The following is a 20624-nucleotide window of genomic DNA, read 5'->3' on the forward strand; positions in this document are numbered from 1 at the left end:
GCAGGGGTCACAAGTCCTGTGCAGAAGTAGCCATGGCAAATAGGCAAGTGAGATCAGTGACAAAAACACAAAAGAGGGTTAAATATTGACAGGGAGCAAGAGAAGCAGATGGGTGCAATTAAACAGTGTATACAAGAAACACCGGAGCAAAGGAAGGAAGCCATTCTAGTCTATATGCAGTGTTTATATGCAGCCCTGGTGACATCTGAGGTCCCAGCGGGCATGCATGGCTCTGACAGCTACATACACAGAACATGATGTTAAGCATTGAGCCTGAATCTTGCATTGATTGACTAGCTGCTGGGCGGCGTCCTTATGAAAACTGCGAAGTTAGGCCAGTATCACATGGCTTGCGGAGGTGAGTTAGTGCCGCCACAACAGTGCTGAATCTGGTAGATGTGGCACCCACAGATACTGCAGCAGATGTCGCAAGCAGGATGGGTTCTGGTTGAGTTGCAGGTGCCTTAACAGGATGGCAACCTGCAGCACTCTGTTCTGTGACTGGATCGTAAGGTGTCAGACGGACGCCACTGAGAGCCTTCATTTGAAATCAGGCATAAGACAAATATGCTAAAGAATAAAGAACAATGAATAATCCTGGCATAACTCAGCTGGTATGAGCATTATATGCATAAGGCGAAGATCTGTATTGGAATCTTTGTTGCATGCAGTTACATGTAAAATTACTGTTGGGTCGATGCTCAGAATTAATTGAATCTTAGATGACATCACAGTGTCAATACACTAGTTCCAGTAGATCAGTAAATTTGAGAGGGTATGTGAATTTATTTTGGCGATTACACTATTGAATGAAATTTACAAAGAACTTGGCAGTATGAGCCCAGTTATCAGAAAAATGTTGCACTTCCTCTGGCACCGATTTATTTGTGAAGAGTGTCGTAAATTGTTGTATCCTGGCCCACAACTGTTGTAACTTATCCTGGGTATTGGCACGGGGACAGAATTGACATTTGAATTGGATTGACACATGTTCTATAGGTGCGGATCTGGAGATCTTGCTGGACATGGGAGTACCTCAACATCTTGCAGACAGTTCATAGAGAAATGTGACTTAGGTGTATGAACCTTGTCCTATTTATACATGGAACCAACATACTGTTGCATGGGAGTTAACACATGGGACTGCAGGTTGTCTATGATGTATTTTCGCACAGAGTTCCCTCAGACACTACCAGCCTTGACCTTAAGTCATAATCAATCCACTCCCTCCCCACCCCACACACATACACAATGACGCCAAGAGTGCCTCTCCAACACATTGCAACAGTGGGTCCCCTCTCTGTGTTGTCACTGAAATCGTTGCCCATGTCTCATCAGGGATAGTGAAGAACTGTAATACGGTGCTAAACACTGTAACACCATTCATTAGCAGTCCATGCCTCCCAGTCATAGCATCTTTCCAAATTCAACTTTGTGTGTGGTGGTGTTAATAGCAGCCTGTGGGAGGGACAGTAATTCCCATGTCCGGCTGCTGCTAGTCTCCAATCTGTGGTGCGTTGTGACACAAAATTTTGCAGTGAGCCTATTACTTGTTCTAGGATGGCGGGTGCAGATATGAAGGGATTACAATGTGTTTGGTGCTCAAATACGGTGGTCCTTCCTTGTGATGTTCAGGTGAGGTCAACCAGAACATTGATGGCAAGTGTGACGTTCTTCATGTTCCCATACAGTCCAACGAAGTCCACTGCCACATCCGAATGTGGGCAGAAATCTGATACTCCACGATTCGACCAGCTGGCCAAGGGCAACCCACACTAAGGCACCTTTTCAAACTCTGTCATGCTGCTTCACATGTGTATGCAGCATCTGCATGTCCTTCACAGTGTTCGTTCAGCATCTGACACTTTTCACCCCCCCTGACATACTCTACCAGGCCTGTTAACAACACGAAATGCGAACAGTACTAATGTACTCTGGTGGCTGTTCTACCTGCCACAAAGAAGTGCAGCTCTAATCATTTACGTATCCAGCAGTGGTGTGTAAATGTAAGAAGTAAGATAAGCATCTGACCATGTCTTCTGGATGCTACACTTTTTTTGTCAGTCAGTCTATTATTCTACACAAAAGGTAGGGAAAATTTCAGTAGCTGACATTATGCTTGGTAACAAAAGGCACAGAGTGAGAATTCAATATGTTGTAATGATGGGCTTCCTTATTATAAGGGGGTTGGTTACACATTAGATAAATAAATATCTTAATTATATGACTTACCAAATGAAAGTGCTGGCAGGTCGACAGACACACAAACAAACACAAACATACACACAAAATTCAAGCTTTCGCAACAAACTGTTGCCTCATCATATATTTCCTACGTGGAATGTTTCCCTCTATTATAAATATCTTAATTGTTATATGTAAAATCTACCAAGTTGTCTAATGTCTTTACAGGTAACATCATTGTCCTGCAATGTATTACACACATTTTCCATTTGTAAGAAAATTTCTCTTAAAAGTATACAAGCATATTAAGCTAGTATAAATATTGTGTTGTTCATTATGGAGAAGTAAATGCTTGTGCTTCCATTTTTATTGCTGTTTTGACAACTGCTATGTATTTTGAGTTTGCAGGATTGGAATTATTTCTAATATATTTGTTACAGAAGCTGAAAATTGTAACGTCCAATGGTGAAGTCCAATAAGTACCCCAAAGATTTGAAAATAGTTATTGGCTAAATAATACCTGTATACCATTAGCAATAAAAATTTGTTTGATTGCAAGTTTTCGTTGACAAAAAATTGCTTTTGGGAGCTAAGGAATAAAGAAAGTAAATGAGGTGTAGTTCATTTTGAAAAGTGAACAAATTTAAGACACGAATTCTAGTAACATAAGGAACGTAGTGTTTGGTTCGAATGCTTCACATAAAAAGGGAATATTGTAGTAAAGTATACAAACATAACACGCAGGCAGATGCTTGACAGCAGTGGTTCATAGATGTAAGAAAAGAGGGAAAAGCATGAATGGAATAGTAGTTAGTAAGATAGAAATCTTTCCTTGATTTTTACATATTTCCCACTTACACCTATACTTTTATCTCACTGGTCTGTCACATGGCTTGTTTTGCTACTACTCTTTCCATTATCAATTAAATTGAGACACTTTTTTATTGAATTTTGCAGAATTTTATGCTGATCCTCATATTCTAAACCTTGAAACTTTTCTAGTTAGCATTGAGCTGATCTTCAGCTTTCTTCTCTTTCCTCTGCTGTTATGTAATGTGTGGTGCTGACATCGTAGGTCCTCCAGCAGGCTGGTGCAGTGCTGAGGCAGGTGCCGGGTCAGCAGCAGTTGGTGGCGGCAGGAGTGGGGCAGCCGCAAGCTGCCGGCGGGAACTGGCTGCCGCAGCAGCCGGTCGCTGATGGTGCTCAGCCTGCTGCTGCTGCTGCTGCTGCTGCTGCTGCTGCTGCTGCTGCAGGTATGTGGCTTTATATTTTCTGTAGCAGTGTGAAGACACCACAGAGGCACTCCTGACTTTACAAGTGGTATTTGAAGCAATACTTAGCAAAAGTCGAAACATGCTTGGAGCATTTGTTGACCTAGAAAAAGTGCTCCACTGTGTAAAGTGTTTCAAGATATTTGAAATTCTGAGAAAAATAAGAGTAAGCTGTAGGGAAACGTGGATAATGTATAATATGTCCAAGAATGGAGAGGGACCAATAAGAATTGAAGACCCAGGACAAAGTGTGTAACAGTGTAAGACAGGCATGCAGTCTTTCGCCCCTGCTCTGTCGTGAATCTACACACCGAAGAAACAATGATGGAATGGAGTTCATGGTGAAAGGCTATCAATGACAACATTCCCTTATGACAGTGCTATTTTCAGTGAAAGTGAAGATGAATTACAGGACCTGTTGAAAGTAATGAACATTTTAATGTGCACACACTTTGGCTTGAGAGTAAATTGAAGAAAGAAGTATCAGAAATGAGATTAGAGATAAAATTGACATCAAAATTGGTGACTGTGAAGTAGATGAAGTTAAGGAATTCGGCTACCTTTGAAGCAAAATAACATATGACAGATGAGGCAAGGAGGATATAAAAAGCAGTCTAGGCAGAGAGGCCATTCCTGGAAAAAAGAAGTTTGCTAGTATCAAACATATGCCTTAATTCAGGAAGAAATTTCTGAGAATGTACAGGGCTCTGGAAAAGTAGGTGGACTGATAAGATATAAGGAATAAGGAAGTATTCCACAGAATCAATGAAGAAAGAAACATACGGAAAACACTGACAAAAAGAAGGGACGGGATGATACGGCATGTGTTAAGACATCAGGGGATAACTTTTGTGGTACTAGAAGGTGCTGTAAAAGGTAAAAATTGTAGGGGAAGACTAAGATTGGAATAATCCAACAATTAATTGAGGACATCAGATGGCTTGCAAGTGCTTCTTTGAGATGAAGAGGTTGGCACGAGAGTACTTTGTGGCAGGATACATGAAACGAGTCCAAAGATAGATAACTGAAACTTAAAAGAAAGGTATGCAAAGCAGAAAGTGGCGTCTGAGTCAAATGCTCAGCAAATAATCACAAAAAGAAATTTATTATTCCAGCACCTTTCAGGCATGTGTCCAGATTGGCAGTACTTCAGTTTCCGATGATTTAGCTGTTGATCATATAGTTTCTTCAGGGTGACTTCTGTGTGTTCAGGCATATGTATTTAAATGCTGAAATTTGGAAACCACAGGATTTAAAAATATACTCTGGAGTAAAATTTGCATGTATCATAGATAAGCCACTCATACATAAACTTAAGTGCCTGATATAAAACTGTAGCAAGCACTGAGTCAGGAAATCCACAGTGCCTTAAACACCAATAGCACATCCCTTTTCCCCAGCCTAACAAATCTGCAGTGGTTGAGCATTGTATTTCCATTTGCTGTTCTACAAACCATCTGAAAGGCAGGATTAGCAGCATTCTGTAAGTGCTTGCAGATGACACTAATGTATGCAGCTCTCACGCTACGTCTTTAAGTAACTGTTGGAGAATACGGAATGATGTGGACATAATTTCTATTTGATGCAATGAATAACAACTGGCAGTAAATGAGGAAAAAGCTAAATTTTGGCAGATGAATAGGAGAAATATGTCTATAATGTTCAAATACTGTTTTAGACATGGGCTGCTTGACACAATCATTTTTACTAAATATCGAGGTGTACTGTTGCAAAGCAACATAAAATGGAATGAGTACATAAGGTCTTCGTACATCTACATCTGCATTTACATGATTACTCTGCAATTCACAATTAAGTGCCAGGGAGATGGTTCATTGAACCACCTTCAGGGTATTTCTTTACCATTCTACTCTCGAACAGCTTGCAGGAAAAATGAAAACTTAAATATTTCCTGATTCCTCTTATTTTATTATGATGATTATTTCTCCGTATGGATGTAAGTGCCAGAAAAATATTTTCACACTCTGAGGATAAAGTCAGTGTTCCAATTTTCGTGAAAAGATCCTTTGTTTCAACGATTGCTACCCCTATTTGTGTATCACATCCATGGCACACTCTCCTTATTTTGGGATAATATAAAATGAACTTACCTTCTTTGAACTTTTTTGAGTCCACCGTCAATCCTATGTGATGCGGCCCCACACAACACAGTATTACTCCAGAAGAGGGCGGGACTGAGCAAGGCAGTGCAGTGGTTAGCACACTGGACTTGCATTTGGAAGGACAACGGTTCAAACCCGCTTCCGGCCGTCCTGATTTAGGCTTTCCATAATTTCTCTAAATTGTTTCAGGCAAATGCCGGGATGGTTGCTTTGAAACGGCATGGCCTATTTCCTTTCCTATCCTTCCTTAATTTGAGGTTGAGCTCCGTCTCTAATGACCATGTTGTCAACAGGATGGTAAACACTAATCTCCTCATCCGTCTCCTCAAGACGGTGGACGAGCATGGTATAAGCAGTGTCTTTAGTTGACGTGTTGCTTTCTTTAAGTGTTCTGCCAATAAATTGTGGTCTTTGGTAGCTTGCCCCTCAATTTTGTATATGTGATCACTCGAATTTAAGGTATTTGTAGTTGTAATACTTAAGTATTTAGTTGAATAGCCTTTAGATTTGTGTGATGTATTGCGTAGCCAAAATTTAGCATATTCCTTGTGGTATTTATGTGGATGACTTCTCCACAAATAGTCTAAGAGGGCTGCTCAGAGTATCTCCTAAATTATTTATGTAGATCAGGAAAAGCAGAGGGCCTGTAACACTTGCTTGGGAAACACTTGATGTCACTTCTGTTTTATTCTGTGACTTCCCATCAGTGACGACGAGTTGTGACCTTTCTGACAAGAAAACCTGAATTCACATGCCATAGACATGTAATTTGAATAGAAGTAGCTTCTGAGGAACGATGTCAAAAGACTACTGGAAATAAAAAAATATAAAATCAGTTTTACATTCCATGTCAATAGCAATCTGTACTTCGTGAGACTAAAGAGCTAGTTGTGTTGCACAAGGGAAAGTGAATGCTCTGCTTCAGTTTTTTGAGATAATTCTCATAAAGTGTAGCTCATCTATAAAGGAGATGCATACAGAGTACTTGGGTGACCCATTCTTGAGCACTGTTACAGAATTCGGGATCCCTACAAGATCGGGTTAAATTAACACACCAATTCAGAGGCATGTTGCAGATTTGTTGCCAGTTGGTGAAATCAAGATATGTCGAATGTTACAGTAATACTTCATGAACTCGGATGGAATATCCTGGGGGAAAGGAGATGTTCTTTTTCGAAACACAGTTAAAAGTTTAGAGAATTGTATTTGAAAGACTGTTGAGCAGTCCTAATGCCATCAGCATACAAATTGTGGAAGTGCCGTAAGCACAAGATAAATCAGGGCTCGTATGGAAGCTTACAAATAGTTGGTTTTCCCTGCTCAATTTGTGAGTGTAACAGGAAAGGGAATGACTAGCAGTAGTGGAAGGTACTGTCCCTGTGCACCTTATGGTGGCTCACAGAGAGAGGCATGATTGTGGCCACGCCTCATCCTACTGGGGTTCAGTAGTTAAGGAAGCTGAGGAAATACAATTAGCAGTTTACCTTAGATGCATACATTTTGTTTATGATTGGTGCTGTTGTACTGACTTATCTGTGATGCCTACATGAACACTCAGAATTCAGCCACCGACTTGCCATGTAGATGGCTGTACAGTTAACACTGAAATATTGGAAGATGCAAGTATTGCTGTCCTGGATAAATGCGTGAATGATGATAGAATATTCTATCTGCAGTGGAAACTTGAGAGTCACATTACACAAAAAATTGTCACATAAAGAACCTTACACCAACATTACGAAACAGAGTACAAGGATTAACAAGAATGCTTTATTAATGTAACAATAACAGTTGTAGAAAAAAATGAGTAGATAAGACTGGAACTATAAACTAAGAAAATTGGTCAGAGCATCATGCTTTATTTTGACGAAAGTGTTACTAATTTAACAAACAGTGATGTGTAGTAAATCAGAACAGAAATTTGTTGTGAGGAACCAATCAGCAAGGATGTATCAAAATAGTATACTGGCTACTACAAAAAAAAAGAGAGTTTTGAATCTTATTTCATTGGTATTGAAGATTTTATGTTTATTTTCATCGCGTAGACAGGTACAGAAACATATTGCCAGAAGCATTGCGGAATCTTACTGAAAAAATCTTAAGATGATATTGATTTTATCACAAATTTGGCATGTTTTTGTCCTTAGATCAGAGGCATCTTGATGAGTGTTATTTGGGAACAGTAGGGTAATATGCTGGCACTTGGTTTCACACTATCTGTACTCTCATCATTATACAAAACAAGCACAATGCCACATTGTACATAAGCACACATTGGTCACATTCACTTAAGACCCCATCTCTCTTTGCTTTGCAATGGAAAGGTGCCATTGTGTACTAAAGAAGAAAAACCTTCCATTTGGGTGACTGAACATAACCCATAGGATCTCCCAACTAGCCATTCCATTCAGCTTTACTTCTATACTGAAGAATAGAGAATGGGGGCCATATGATGATTAGTTGGAGGGACAAGAGGAACCTAATACAAGAGTGTATCATACAGATGTGAATTATTTTGTGAAAAGTAGTTTGGGACTTAAAAGGAGGAAATTGGGGGGGGGGGGGGGGTGCAGAAGTCAGGAACCCATAAAAAATGTTTTCCTTATAATTATATGTTTCTTGATAATGCAGCTGTTTACCACATTGGCGTAATTTTCCAGCAGGTGTCGTACAGCAAGCAGGAGCAACTGTCGCAAGTTCTACCCAGCAACAGCAGCAACAACTTCAACAGCAGCAGCTGCAACTACAAAGGCAACAGCAAATGAGGCTGCAACAGCTGCAGATGCAGAGGGAAGCAGCAGTTTTGGCGCAAGCGCAGAAACAGCAGCAGCAGCTGGTTGTTCAACAGCAGCAGCAACAGCAGCCTCCGGTCCAGGCAAGACCCACACTTCCACCACAAGCACAGGTTTACGAGTTATACTTTTACATAAGGCACCTTGAAAAAGTACCTCCTGTGCCAAGTAAGTAGTGCTAAACAATAAAACAATGTTCTGGAATGTGATTGAAGCTCACTGCACTTGCAGGGTGTATATGACCCGGGACAACCGGGAGATCCGGGAAAAACCCGGGAATTTTTTCATCTGGGAGAAAACTAGGAAAAACCCGGGAATTGTTTAGAATTCCGAGAATTTTTCATTGTTTTAGCTTTTAGTTAAATTTTTGTGATTGTGACTGGTAAGAACCAATACTTTAACAAAGGATATTACTGTATCCCACTACCGCAGAATAATACTGCAGCAACAAAACATGAACGATAGAAAAAAGAAAACGAAAATAAAACTTAGGAAATGCACCATATACAACAACAAAACAGTGATGATACAAGCGTCTGCTAACAGCAAACTGTGTCAAAGGCTTTAGGAAGACTATGCAATGCTTTATAACAACAAACTGCCTCCGATGAGCGTGACGTGACAACTGTTTAAATTAAATTCGTTTGAGCTGTTGCGGGCGGGCTCTTGAGTTAAATCAGTTGAGTCGCATATGAGTAGTACCTTCTCCCGCTTCTGGTTACAGAAGTGTGACTGGGCGCTACTACTTAATATTGCCTCGGTTCGGGAATATAGTAAATCTGGGGATGATGCACAGAGCAGTCTGTGTTGAGGTGGGAACCGTCCACGTGACCTGTGTTTACGATTAGTGATTTTGTTGTTTCCTCTTCGTTTATTGCTCTCATGTTAAATGACAACAAAACGGATTTTTGTGGCCGGGAGCTATCAAATGAATTAAAATACGTTCACATAATTACGGAAGGCTAAAATATGTTATTAGTTTCAGATTTTATTTCCACCTTTCAGACAGAACAATGAAGTTATTTTTGCCGGTTTGGTAAAGAGATTTGGCTTAAAGTTAATCTTTTCTACTGAGGCAGTCAATTTATTTGAAACGAAGTGTTTAATTTCACACTATTGGCTAGTTTCAACTGTTTGCTGCATTTCAAGTTTACATATGGCACTATGCCATAATAAAGGACCTAACATGAGATAATACAGTACTGGTACTCCAAGAAAATTTACACACGAATGTGCATTTTAAGCCAAATTATGCGTTTTAGTATGGTTCACGAAATTCCGACACTCTTGAAGTATCATCTGATGTCTTGTTTCTTTTATCCCATACGTAAGATCTTTTAATCTTTTACACGTACGAACATATGGGCTTCCTGCAAGCGCGGTGACGCCTGTTATTTGGCGTTCTCTTGCAACTGCTGAAACGAACCTATTTCTAACAGGTCGCTGGAAAATATTGCGAATGGTGGTTTGAAAAGCGTTACATTCAAAGCAGATTTCCTTTTACACAAGATGAACTATGTGCGAGAATGTACGATGAATTTCTTAAATAACAAAGCGTTTGACTCTCATTTAAAAATCAACTCTTTGAGGACGACCATTTAGAAGAATTTCGAGCCGAAAAGATCAGACATTTACGTCGTTTTACTGGCACATTTGTGAGATCTATCTTAAAGTGTAACACGCGCAAAAAAGATCAACATTATATGTGGAAGCTTAGCTTCTCTTCCAGCTTATTAATCTCCGAGACCAATATTATATGTGAATGCTGTGTATATTAATTTAAACCATTAACTTTTCTTATTTGTGTGTTTGCGCTACTTAAGAGTGATCTTGCTATTGGCTCACTACAACATGTGTTCTATGCTGCCATCAGCTGGCGAGATCACGTGACAGGAGCTATGACTGTCTTACAAAAGCGCATCACAATCTCTATTTCAATGTTTCGGAAAGTAACATGCGGTGTTTGGTGGAATTCAAATTTATAGCTTCGTAATATGAAAATATGCAGCATACATGTTGCTGCACATCAAAGGTCTTTCAAAACGTATCCCCCCCCCCCCCCCTCTGAGTTTCGTTTTCTAAAGTGCCGGGAAATTCTACTTCCGCATATAAAACCATAGTACTGATGAGTTTTACAGTGCCGAGGAAGAGTATACTGTCACTTAACACGGAAAAAGTGTATTTTCATCCGGGAGAAAGTGTATTTTTAACCGGGAAATCCGGGAAAAATCCGAGAATTTTTTTTTCCTTGTCCACGTATACACCCTGACTTGGGCATTATTGTCCATTTCAGGAAGTCAATGCCTTTTGGGCTGTTGGGTTCAGCAGCTCAAATACTGCCAGCATTTCAGTGATTTCAGCATCTAGAAGAAATGGGTGGCTGGGAAAGTTGTGTCGCAGGAAGCTTGTTGAGAAAGAAACTCAGTAGAGATCTTTCGTTTTATTTACAGCATAAGGAAAAGGATATATTGCTACTCATTGTAAAGATAACATAATGAGTATCAGACAAGCACAACGAAACTGCATTTCAACCTGAGCTGCCGGAGATGGCACTCATGTTCACTCATTGTTTCATCCTCACAGTGAGTAGCAGTCTATTCTTTTCCTTATATTGTCGACATTCAAACCTGGAGTTTCCATTGTTTTATTTAGTGTTTCTATTGGTAATGTGACTCACTATGACTTTTACAGGGATTTCTTTGTAAGAGATGCTGCTTTCTCTTAGAAATTGTGTGGTAGTGCCTGTATCAAAGTGACATAGACACCGTTTCTTATAACCCGCGCACATAGGACGGTGTGTCTGCACATAGAGGCAGAGCAGTAGAGTAGTGTGGAGGGATTAGGTTTGCATAAACTTGGCGACAGAGAAAGGGCAAACGAAGTCCGCATTGCCAAATCATGTTGGTGCTGAGAAGAATCAGATTCATTTGCGTACTGTACATCTTATTACACATTCAGATCTGTGAGGGACGAAATAAATTTTATAACCGATTCAATCAGTTATCTGTATGATACAAGTCTTAAGTCAAATGTTGATGAACTGCATCAGGTGGTCAACAGCTTTATTCCATGTAATGTCGGAAAGCAAGAACAATTGATGCAGTTTTGTGAACGCGTAAAGTACAGTTTTTCTCAAAAAGATAATTGTCCAGTGATAAGGCCATCAAGACCGCTTACAATATTTGTCATTTTGGTGTGATTGTAAATAAAAATGTAATACAAAGTTGTGTGTAGATAAAAACCGAAAATAAAATTCGCAGGTTGCAAATCTTTAGCATCCAAGCTCTGCAACTTATCCTGTTATGGGTTACAGCAGAGAGGCAGATGCAAATTTCAAAAAGCTGACTTAATTTTTGTACTTTTGTTCACTAATTTGTTATGGCATCATAGCTTTCGATAACTTTTCCTAAAGTGTTTGTCACACAGAAACTCATAACAAGGGTAATACATAATATCCACTTTAGAACTTGTCGAAGGCAACTCATTAAACAGTTGTTTTCAACAATCAGTTGGAGTTTGAAAACAACAGTAGGCTAGCATTCGTCATTACAATAAGAGGAAGAGAAATTCTTTACAATAATCAGTGATTCATAATACTGGACACAGAAATTAGTAAGGTATTTTCTCACAGAAATCTTTCCCAACTTAATCATTGAAGTGAAGAATCTAATGGGTAACAAAATAACTTCAAACACAAACTGAAATTATTATTTTTGCTTGACAGCTCCTCCTCCATAGATTTTTAAGAAATGTGAATTTTTATAATATGTTTATGTGGGTGGGTTTGAATGCAGTTAAATCTAAATCACTGTGTGCAAAAAAAGAATTACTGGTAGCAAAGATGAATGCAACAGACTGCAGTGTAAATGGTCAGTATGTTGTCATATTTTTCACTGACAAATACCATTGTTAGTGTAAACTAACACTTTCCACTGTAGAGTTAGAGACCACACACTAACATTTTTCAGATGACAAGAGACAGTGTGGTATTGGGTTGCAAGACACACACGTCTCTCAATTCAATTAACTTGCACTTTGTGTGTAGCCGATCCTCTTTCTGGGCAGTCAGCTATGTCGATCTTCCACGAGCTTCTTCTCCGAAGGTTAAGGGAATTTATTAAAATACTTCTCTATCCTTGAAATTATTTTGGTACTCATATAATGCTTTTCAGTTCAGTCACTTTATATTTTCAACTTTCAAAGATAATAACTTCTGCAAGCTAACTTATTACTTACATGTTAGACTCATTTACACATATTCAAATGGCATAAGTCTTCTATGTCGCCGGTGGCAAACACTTGTTGTTGTCAGTGACTCGCCTCTCTTACAGTTTTCTAATAACGAACTTCCGACCTGCACATAGAAACAGGTGGAACAGTAGAAATGTTCTCACTCTCCCGCACTTGTACCTAAAATATCGGGTGTTCAAGACAGTTGAAGGCCGAGTGTTCCTAGAATTTACACCAAAATTCTTGAACACTACAACACCTGTTAGCTATGGAACAACCAAACAACTTACATCATCTTCGAATAACTTGAGGAAATGCTGCCCTATAAGTACGTCAAAAATGACCGATATCTTGACAAGTAATCCTTCCTCTTATTTTAAGACGTCTTCCAATTTGTGCCTTGAAAATGACAGGTTGTTGCTTGTCAAAAGTCAGAGTTTTTGACAAATTTATCCGGCTACATTCTCATGAGTGCATAGTAAATGCTGGAAAAAGATTGAACTTCACAACTTACAAAGAACTAGCTTATTCACCCTGTGCAATACATTAAAAATTATAGGTATATCACTAATAAAAAGTTAACATCTGCATACTTCTTAGAATACAAATCTCCAATCAATAAAGGCCAATTCGTATACTATATTACAACTAATGTATTGAAACACAAAAATATATTTTTTAAATTATGAGTCTATAAAAACAAATACTATTATTATCTTTCTTTGTTCCTGAGTCTACATGTAGTAATACTGTTGTCACTGCTATCTGAGTCTGTGTATGAACCATTTGACTACAAATTTATGATCATGGGTTCAAGGTTTCTATCCATCTTCACCTCCCTATCAATGTCATCTTCCTAAAGCTTTTCAGCATGCCGCATACAACCTGCCCATGCTGAAGGGGAGATGTTGTCTATTGCTTCATGCACAAGTGATTCAGTGTATCTTGAATGTTTTGTTCCTTCCTGCCACATTGCCTTTAACCTGTGCCCAAATTAATTCGATCGTGTTATACTGGCAGTGGTACAGCAGTAAATACAAAACTGTGTGACTACATTCACATGCAGGTGAGTCAAGTTTGTATGTTTTCTTGTGTGACTTGTTTAAACTAATGAGCTGCAATAGTTCCGCATGGGTCTGGCTTATTTTGTGCGCAATATCTTTAGTTTTAAGCAGAACATGATATTCGCTTTCCTGGTGTTTGTCTGTGTGTGAGTGATAGCTGGCGTTGTGCATTACAATGACAGATTGTGGAGTCAGGTACGGCAAGAACTGTTCAGTGAACCACTACTGGAATGTGACAGTGTTCGTTTCTGTATAGTAGTCACTGCTGTTTTTCTTACATCTAAAAACATGTTTACTCTCAGGAACAAAACCAGAAGCAGTGCCAGCATGCAGAAAAATTATTTGATAACCTTTTCTATAGGAATGTCAAAACTGGTACTACCATCACTCATTTTACAGCAGTTTTTCTTGGAATGATTTTGATTCACCCATGTTTCATCCAGGTAATACACTAAAACTTTCCCTCATCATTACTTTTAACATATTTGAAACCAGTTACTTTCAAAATTCTTTGCATTGATGAAGCACTTCCTTTGAAGCCAGTTTTGTCATTAATGATTTTAACAAGTTTTTGTGAAGTCGGATATTCACCATTCATATACATTTCAAAACATTCTTGTCAAAACAATCCATTTGTGCTACAGGTTTCTTGCAATTTCTACACTTTCCAGGCAACACGAAACCATCATCTCCTGACATTTCTAGAGCTTTGACACATTCATTATAATTCTCTGTACAGTTCTCTTGCCTACACCACATGATTCTGCAGTCTGTTCTTGTCTTCAAAATGTCAGTGATGGGAGCCTCACTTTCAGATTCACATTTGAAGAAGTTGTAATACGGGAGATAATCTTCGCCTGTTTGTGAAGCATTTCACATTTATTGCCCTCACGTCACATTTATTGCCCTCGCCTGATGTAGTTATTTGGAAACCGCACTAACACGTTTAAAGATAGACATTCACAGCTATGAGGCAATAAGAAAATAGCACCGATAATTGAATGAACAATGTGCTCGCTCTGTGAATTAAATTGCATTGTTGTGAAGTATGACAAATGTGCAGTTTTCAGGAGAGAAATTCTCGTAACTCGCTGCTAGCCGCTCAGAAAGAGAATGAATTATAATGGCTGCCAGCAGTTTATGGAGGGGTACCAGCAGAATGGCTGATTATCGGGCCGCCTTCCTATATGAGGTGCACTGTAGAGGAGGACTTGTTAGCATCTACCTTGTCACTTTTGGAATCCTGCCTACGGTTTCCCCATTCATGGTAGTGTCTTGACACACTACGTCTGTATGGCACACTGTGAGGTAAATTGCTAGATGTCCATAACTGCTATGGGACAGGCTGCTTATTCGGGGCCTGTCATTCTCTATGCAGTCAATGTGGGGAAGTACGGCCGCTATGTTGGCATAAAGAGCCTATGATAGGTTGCTGGAAAACAGGAACTCTTAGGCAACTTACGCAGTGCAGACAAAGTTCTCGCAGACATCTTTGGAATTTGTCATGTATTTTAGATCATATATTGGGCATTTTGTGGCATCTTGTGAACTCTTGATTTGACCTACACTTTCCAATGATGAATATTTCCTGTTTTGAAATTACACTTTTGGATCATTCAGAAAGCCATCATGACTGTTGAACTGTCTGCTTGGCATCAAGGCATAAGAGACTTTTAAAATGGCAGTATGGTGTGTAGCAGAGGATATTTTGTGTACCGTGTCACTTCCCCTTTTTTGTGTGACAGTCACGAGTGGTTTGCAGGAAGTAAGATAAGCTGGCATACCTCTGTGTGGGCTCGACTCTCTCTCATTTTATCTTGTTGGTCTTTTCCTGAAGTATATATAGGAGAAAGCAATATATTGGTTGACTTTAGTAGTAAACCACACTGTGGTGCGCAATGGCTCTCTTGCAGCATCTGCCACTGGTGTCACTGAGCATTTCCATGACACTTTTGTGCTTTTAAATGAACATGTAACAAAACGTACTGCTCTTCTTTGGATGTTCTCTATTTCCTCTATCAATCCTATGTGGACTGGATCTCAGACCGATGAGCAATGTTTGAGTATCGTTCTAACCGCCTCTTCGTACTACATTTCCTGAGGATTCTTCAAATGAATCTCTGCCTGGCATCTGCCTTACATGCAATTGATTTTATGTGGTTCTTCCACTTTAAATCACGGAACACATATTCGTAGATAACATACAGGATGGGGCGAGAATGGATCTTTTTGTGGACATTGAGGATTGTTGCGTTCGTAGACAAGTATCACAGAAGTCTGGTAAAAATCATTCCATCTAAAAGGGATGGATGTGGTTCACCTAAGGAAGCCACCATCATTTTGGAAATGGCTGTTAGGGTCAAACGCCCAAACGGAACACACAACAGGAGGAGAGACATGTTGGTGCATCGGAAGGCAGCAGCCAAGAGAGAGAGGCATCTCTGTTGTGACCCTCTGCTACTGAAGCACGAAACGCCATGTGATCATCCCCTATACTTCTATTGATCAAAGATTGCAACCGATGCTCAGCAAGGTGTCTGTCTGTGAATAATCTTCACCATGAGAACCATGCCTAATCCAGCATCATGTGTTGGGACAGTGGATAGGCTGTGAATGGTCATCACAGCAGCAAACTCCAAGTGTAGAAGTTAATTCTTGAACAAAAAATTTTATTTAATTAATCCCTACTCCCTCCAAGTGGGTGGCCCCTGCTCAGCCCTTTCCCCTTCCACAGAAGTAGAGCATCAACTTTACAAAAGTGGTTCTGTACTGAAGGCTCCTTTTAGCCAAGTCAATGAAGAGCAAAAAATGTTAACTGGGGAAACAATTTTGCAGTCTCAAACTTTCGTTATGGTAGGACAGTGTCTCATGAACAACATACAAAAGATTCTAACCAGTGAGTGTGCAGATGGTTAGTGGGTAGAAGATCACATTTCTACATTTTTCTTGAATATCTCAAAAATCATGGCATCTAGCAAAAATGTTTTCCAGTACAAAATTAAACTACATTAAATGTCTTACAAAAAGGGTCTGTTTATTTTTTCTCTAAGACTAATAGTTCCCGTGCTGCAGGGTATGGAAAAATCACCGATTGTTAAAAATAATGCTTTAATTGTATAAAATTGATGTTTATTGTAAAATGAAGTGGGTTAAGAACAGATGTTAAATTTCTGTACTATAAGGGCAGTAGAACCGTATTAAGGGATAAATTGTGTTCTGGGGCTGTAACAGGGTGGAAAGGCTGGGGTGCAGTTTAGAAGCGTGAGGGAAATTAGGTCGCCAGAATAGTGGTCATGCATTTCCCTCCTTCATAGGTCTGCAAAGTGAAGAGCAAGCAGGTAATTCCTCATTCTCTCTATCTCACTGTGTCCCAGAAAGCAACATCAGGATATTTCACAAAGTTATACTTAACCTTCTGCAGCTCTCCTTGTGAATGGTAATACACTGCTTGCAGACACTCATGGAGGAGGATTTTGTTTTTTCTACGAAATGTACTAACATTACATTGAATACAGATATGAGTCGCTATTAGTACAAACCCAAGAAAGGCATATGGGCGGAATGTACGTAAATTTCTGAAATCCCAAATGCTTGTATTTTACTCATTAGGTGGCAGTGTGGAACTGTATCGAATTCTTTCTGGAAGTCGAGGAAGATGGCTTCTGCCTGGATGCCAGTATCTACTGCTCTCTGTGTCTTGTGTACGAGCAGCAATCTGGATTTCATATAGTTGTTGTTTTTGGAACCCATGTTGATTTCTACAGAGTAGACTTTTGTTTCATATGTGAGTATGAAACATGTTCCAAAATTCTGTAACAGACTGACGTCAGGGATGTGTTCACACAGTTTTGTGCATCTGTTCAATGACCCTTCTTAAAAATGGAAATGAACTGTTGTTTTTTCCCAACCATTAGGAACACTTCACTCCTCCAGAGGCTCACAGTATCATGCAGCTAGGAGAGGGGCAACTTCTTCCGCAAACTCGACGTAAAATTGTGTTGGTATTCTGTTAGGTCCTATGGCCTTTCCTCTGTTAAGCAGTTTTTGTCCCATGGTCATCTATTTCAATATTTGAAATTTTGACATTCATGTGACTCTTGGAGAGAAGCTTTTACAAATTGGGGAGATCTATGTTCCTTTACCGTTTTTGCAAACAGCAATGACTTGCGAAAAATTTCTGTCATAGGGAACAATGCAGTGCGTGAATTCTCATTACATATGGTCTAAGAAATGTAAAACGTGAAGTGTCACCTTGAGCATTTTGAGTCATTTTAATTTTCTGTGTTGGGAGATCTGATTTTAATATTCAACAATATTTAAAATTACTGGATGAGCAGTAGGTGAAATATGGGAAAGGCAACCACACACCTACAGCAGATTGACATGCAGAGCACAGTAACATGCAGGAGAAAACAGCATTCACATTAGCTCTCAAGCACTACTACTTTTTCTAGCAGTAGTACCCACATTCACAAATACTACCACACATGCACCGACAGGCTCACTCCTATGACCACAGCAACACTACTATCTGTGATTTTTGATGGGTACAGCATACAAGGAGAAGCATGTGACTTCTACGAAGAGGGGGGCATGGAGTACAGAAGGGATTGGGAGGGGGGGGGGGGGAGTTGTTGTGAATTGCCAATGCCAAGAGGGAGGTGGGGGGACTGCAGTTTGTGGGGGATTGTTTTATCAATGGATCACTGGTTCGAGTCTCAGTTTGGTCATTTTCCTTTGGTTTTCTTATTTTTTCTTATTTTTTATTTTTATCTAAACACATACATCATTCAAATATAAAATTTATGCTAATTAACAAATATCTAATCATCTTAATGAAAAATGCGTGTCTTTTTGTTTCTAATTACATATCACCTGAAAAATTCCAGTTTTCAGTGCAAATATAAATCTTAATTATATTTCTTACAGATAGTTCATAAAGGTTGTATAAATTAAAAAAAAATACAAATCAATTTGTTGAGGCAAATATGAAAAATGAAATACTCTTTTATAACACAAGTTCAGTTTCATACGAGCCAGAGTGATAAGTGTCATAAAAACATAGAAAACAAATATTTTCACAGCACAGTGCACACTGTATAAATGCTTCATCTTTGAAGTTAAAATCCTTTTCTGTCTTCTCCTTGAATTATATCAATTGGAAAGTAAACTGCGTTCACATTCATAAAGAATCCTTTTTTTATCACAAAGTTTTGAAATGAATCAAACATACCAGATCATTTCACTGAAGATTGGAGAGGACAGCTGGTGATGAAAATTGAAGGAGTTTTTATGCAGTCTTCTGTATTATTGATTTATATACTTATCTCCATCAAGTAGGCTCAGTGGTGAAATTGCTTGTATGGTGCAAGTAGACGGATACCTATTACTTCAAAAAACTTCATTGCCTAACATGGGATTGCTTCGTCCAGTACAAGAATCAGTCAGAAGAGAAATGTTTCCTTCTTTACATACAGCTTTACAGCATGGTTAAAAGATCTTTATCTAGCTTTGAAGTCAACTTTTGATGTATCACGAAGTCCTTGTCCTGACACGTCAACACTGTCACCAAGCTGCAAAGAGGTGCTACATGGTGCCTGTTAAGTCAAATGTTCATCAGTTTGTTAGAACAACTGTAGGTAGCATGGTCTGGGGAACCATAGAATTGTCTTGATTTTTGTAGCGAGACAAAACAGCAGCAATCTTGACTTGCTATTGCCTGCACCAAAACTGAGTTTATTGTGGGATTCCTCTCCTTGTAATTCTAGTAAAGCCAACTGGTTTCCTTAAAGAATAGTAGGAAACTCTTTACTAGTTCTCCGTTAGTCACAAATTATTTAGGAATTTATGATCCAAGTATTCTGTGTCTTCAGGCCTCCATCACTTTGCATTGGAAGATTAAATTTGGTGTGATTTCATTCCCTTGCCACATAGCCTACACTTAAGGGCTTCTGTACCCAATGTGTGCAGGTATATCTTAAAGTTCTCATGGTCAGTCATTGGTCCTACCATGAGTTTAATCTGTCTGCTTTTCAAGCCCAGGATTTGCAGAACATCTCTAGAAACACAGCAATGGCATCATTACCTTGACATGTTTTTATTTTATTTTTATTTTTTGATCTTATTCCAATTTTCTGCATGCTATCTTCTGGTCCAGCTATGCAGTTTCGTCTCACCTGTCCTGGACAACCTATCAGCTTGCTCATTGCCACTAATTCCTGAATGACAGGAACTCACAGCAGGTTTATCCCCCACCACCACTCCCCCAGGGAGCTCAACGCTATTTGACAGGTTTATGCTTGGCTACTGCTTGGTTCCAGCCTTTGCAGCATCTTTTCCCTTCGGTGCTGCATGTCCGTCCTCTTGCCATTCCTTTTCCTCTCCCTTGGGGAATATCTCTGGGGTGTTTTTGGGAATGTGTTCCACATTTTCCGTAGCTGACATCAGAACAGTCTCACCATTGTTTTTTGCTCTGTTTGTTTTCTTCATTCACCTCCTCCTATCCTTCCTCCACTTTGGCATTTGATGTTCCTCTTTTCTTCTTCCTCCCTGTGCGCTCCTGAGGGCCAGCCCATGTGTCTGATGCGTAACAGGTGACTGAATAACATATAATTCCCAGCCCCGGGTCAACAGGCACATACCCCCTGGTACAGGCCTGGCCCTGAAAGTGGTGATTGCCTGAGCTGCTATTGACTCAAATTGCTGATTGATGTGTCTGTCAGGGGTTTGGGAGGTGTGACTGTGGAGTGAACAGTCACCTATGACAGTTGAGCCCCCTTTTGAGGGGGGACCTCCAGTTAGCAGGAGCACACCACTGGAGATGCTGGCAATCGTGGAGGATTTTCTCGCAATCAGCCAATCGTCATCTTCACAATCAACATCATCTACCAAATATAAATGGAATGTAGCTCCTTATTCAAAGAGCCCCCCGCCCCGCAGCTGCACCACATTTCCTATTGG

General features: G+C 39.6%; 1 protein-coding gene across 1 annotated transcript in view; it reads left to right on the top strand.

Moving 5' to 3' along the window:
- LOC124545610 (PAX-interacting protein 1) overlaps positions 1-20624 on the top strand; it is a 179897-nt gene that overhangs the window by 49036 nt on the left and 110237 nt on the right. Inside the window, exons 11-12 of the mRNA XM_047124558.1 lie at positions 3260-3413; positions 8236-8483. Of these exons, the coding sequence (XP_046980514.1) occupies positions 3260-3413; positions 8236-8483 (402 nt within the window). The remainder of the gene's footprint in view (positions 1-3259; positions 3414-8235; positions 8484-20624) is intronic.

This window comes from Schistocerca americana, chromosome 8 (genome assembly GCF_021461395.2).
Source record: "Schistocerca americana isolate TAMUIC-IGC-003095 chromosome 8, iqSchAmer2.1, whole genome shotgun sequence".
Taxonomy (NCBI): Eukaryota; Metazoa; Arthropoda; class Insecta; order Orthoptera; family Acrididae; genus Schistocerca; species Schistocerca americana.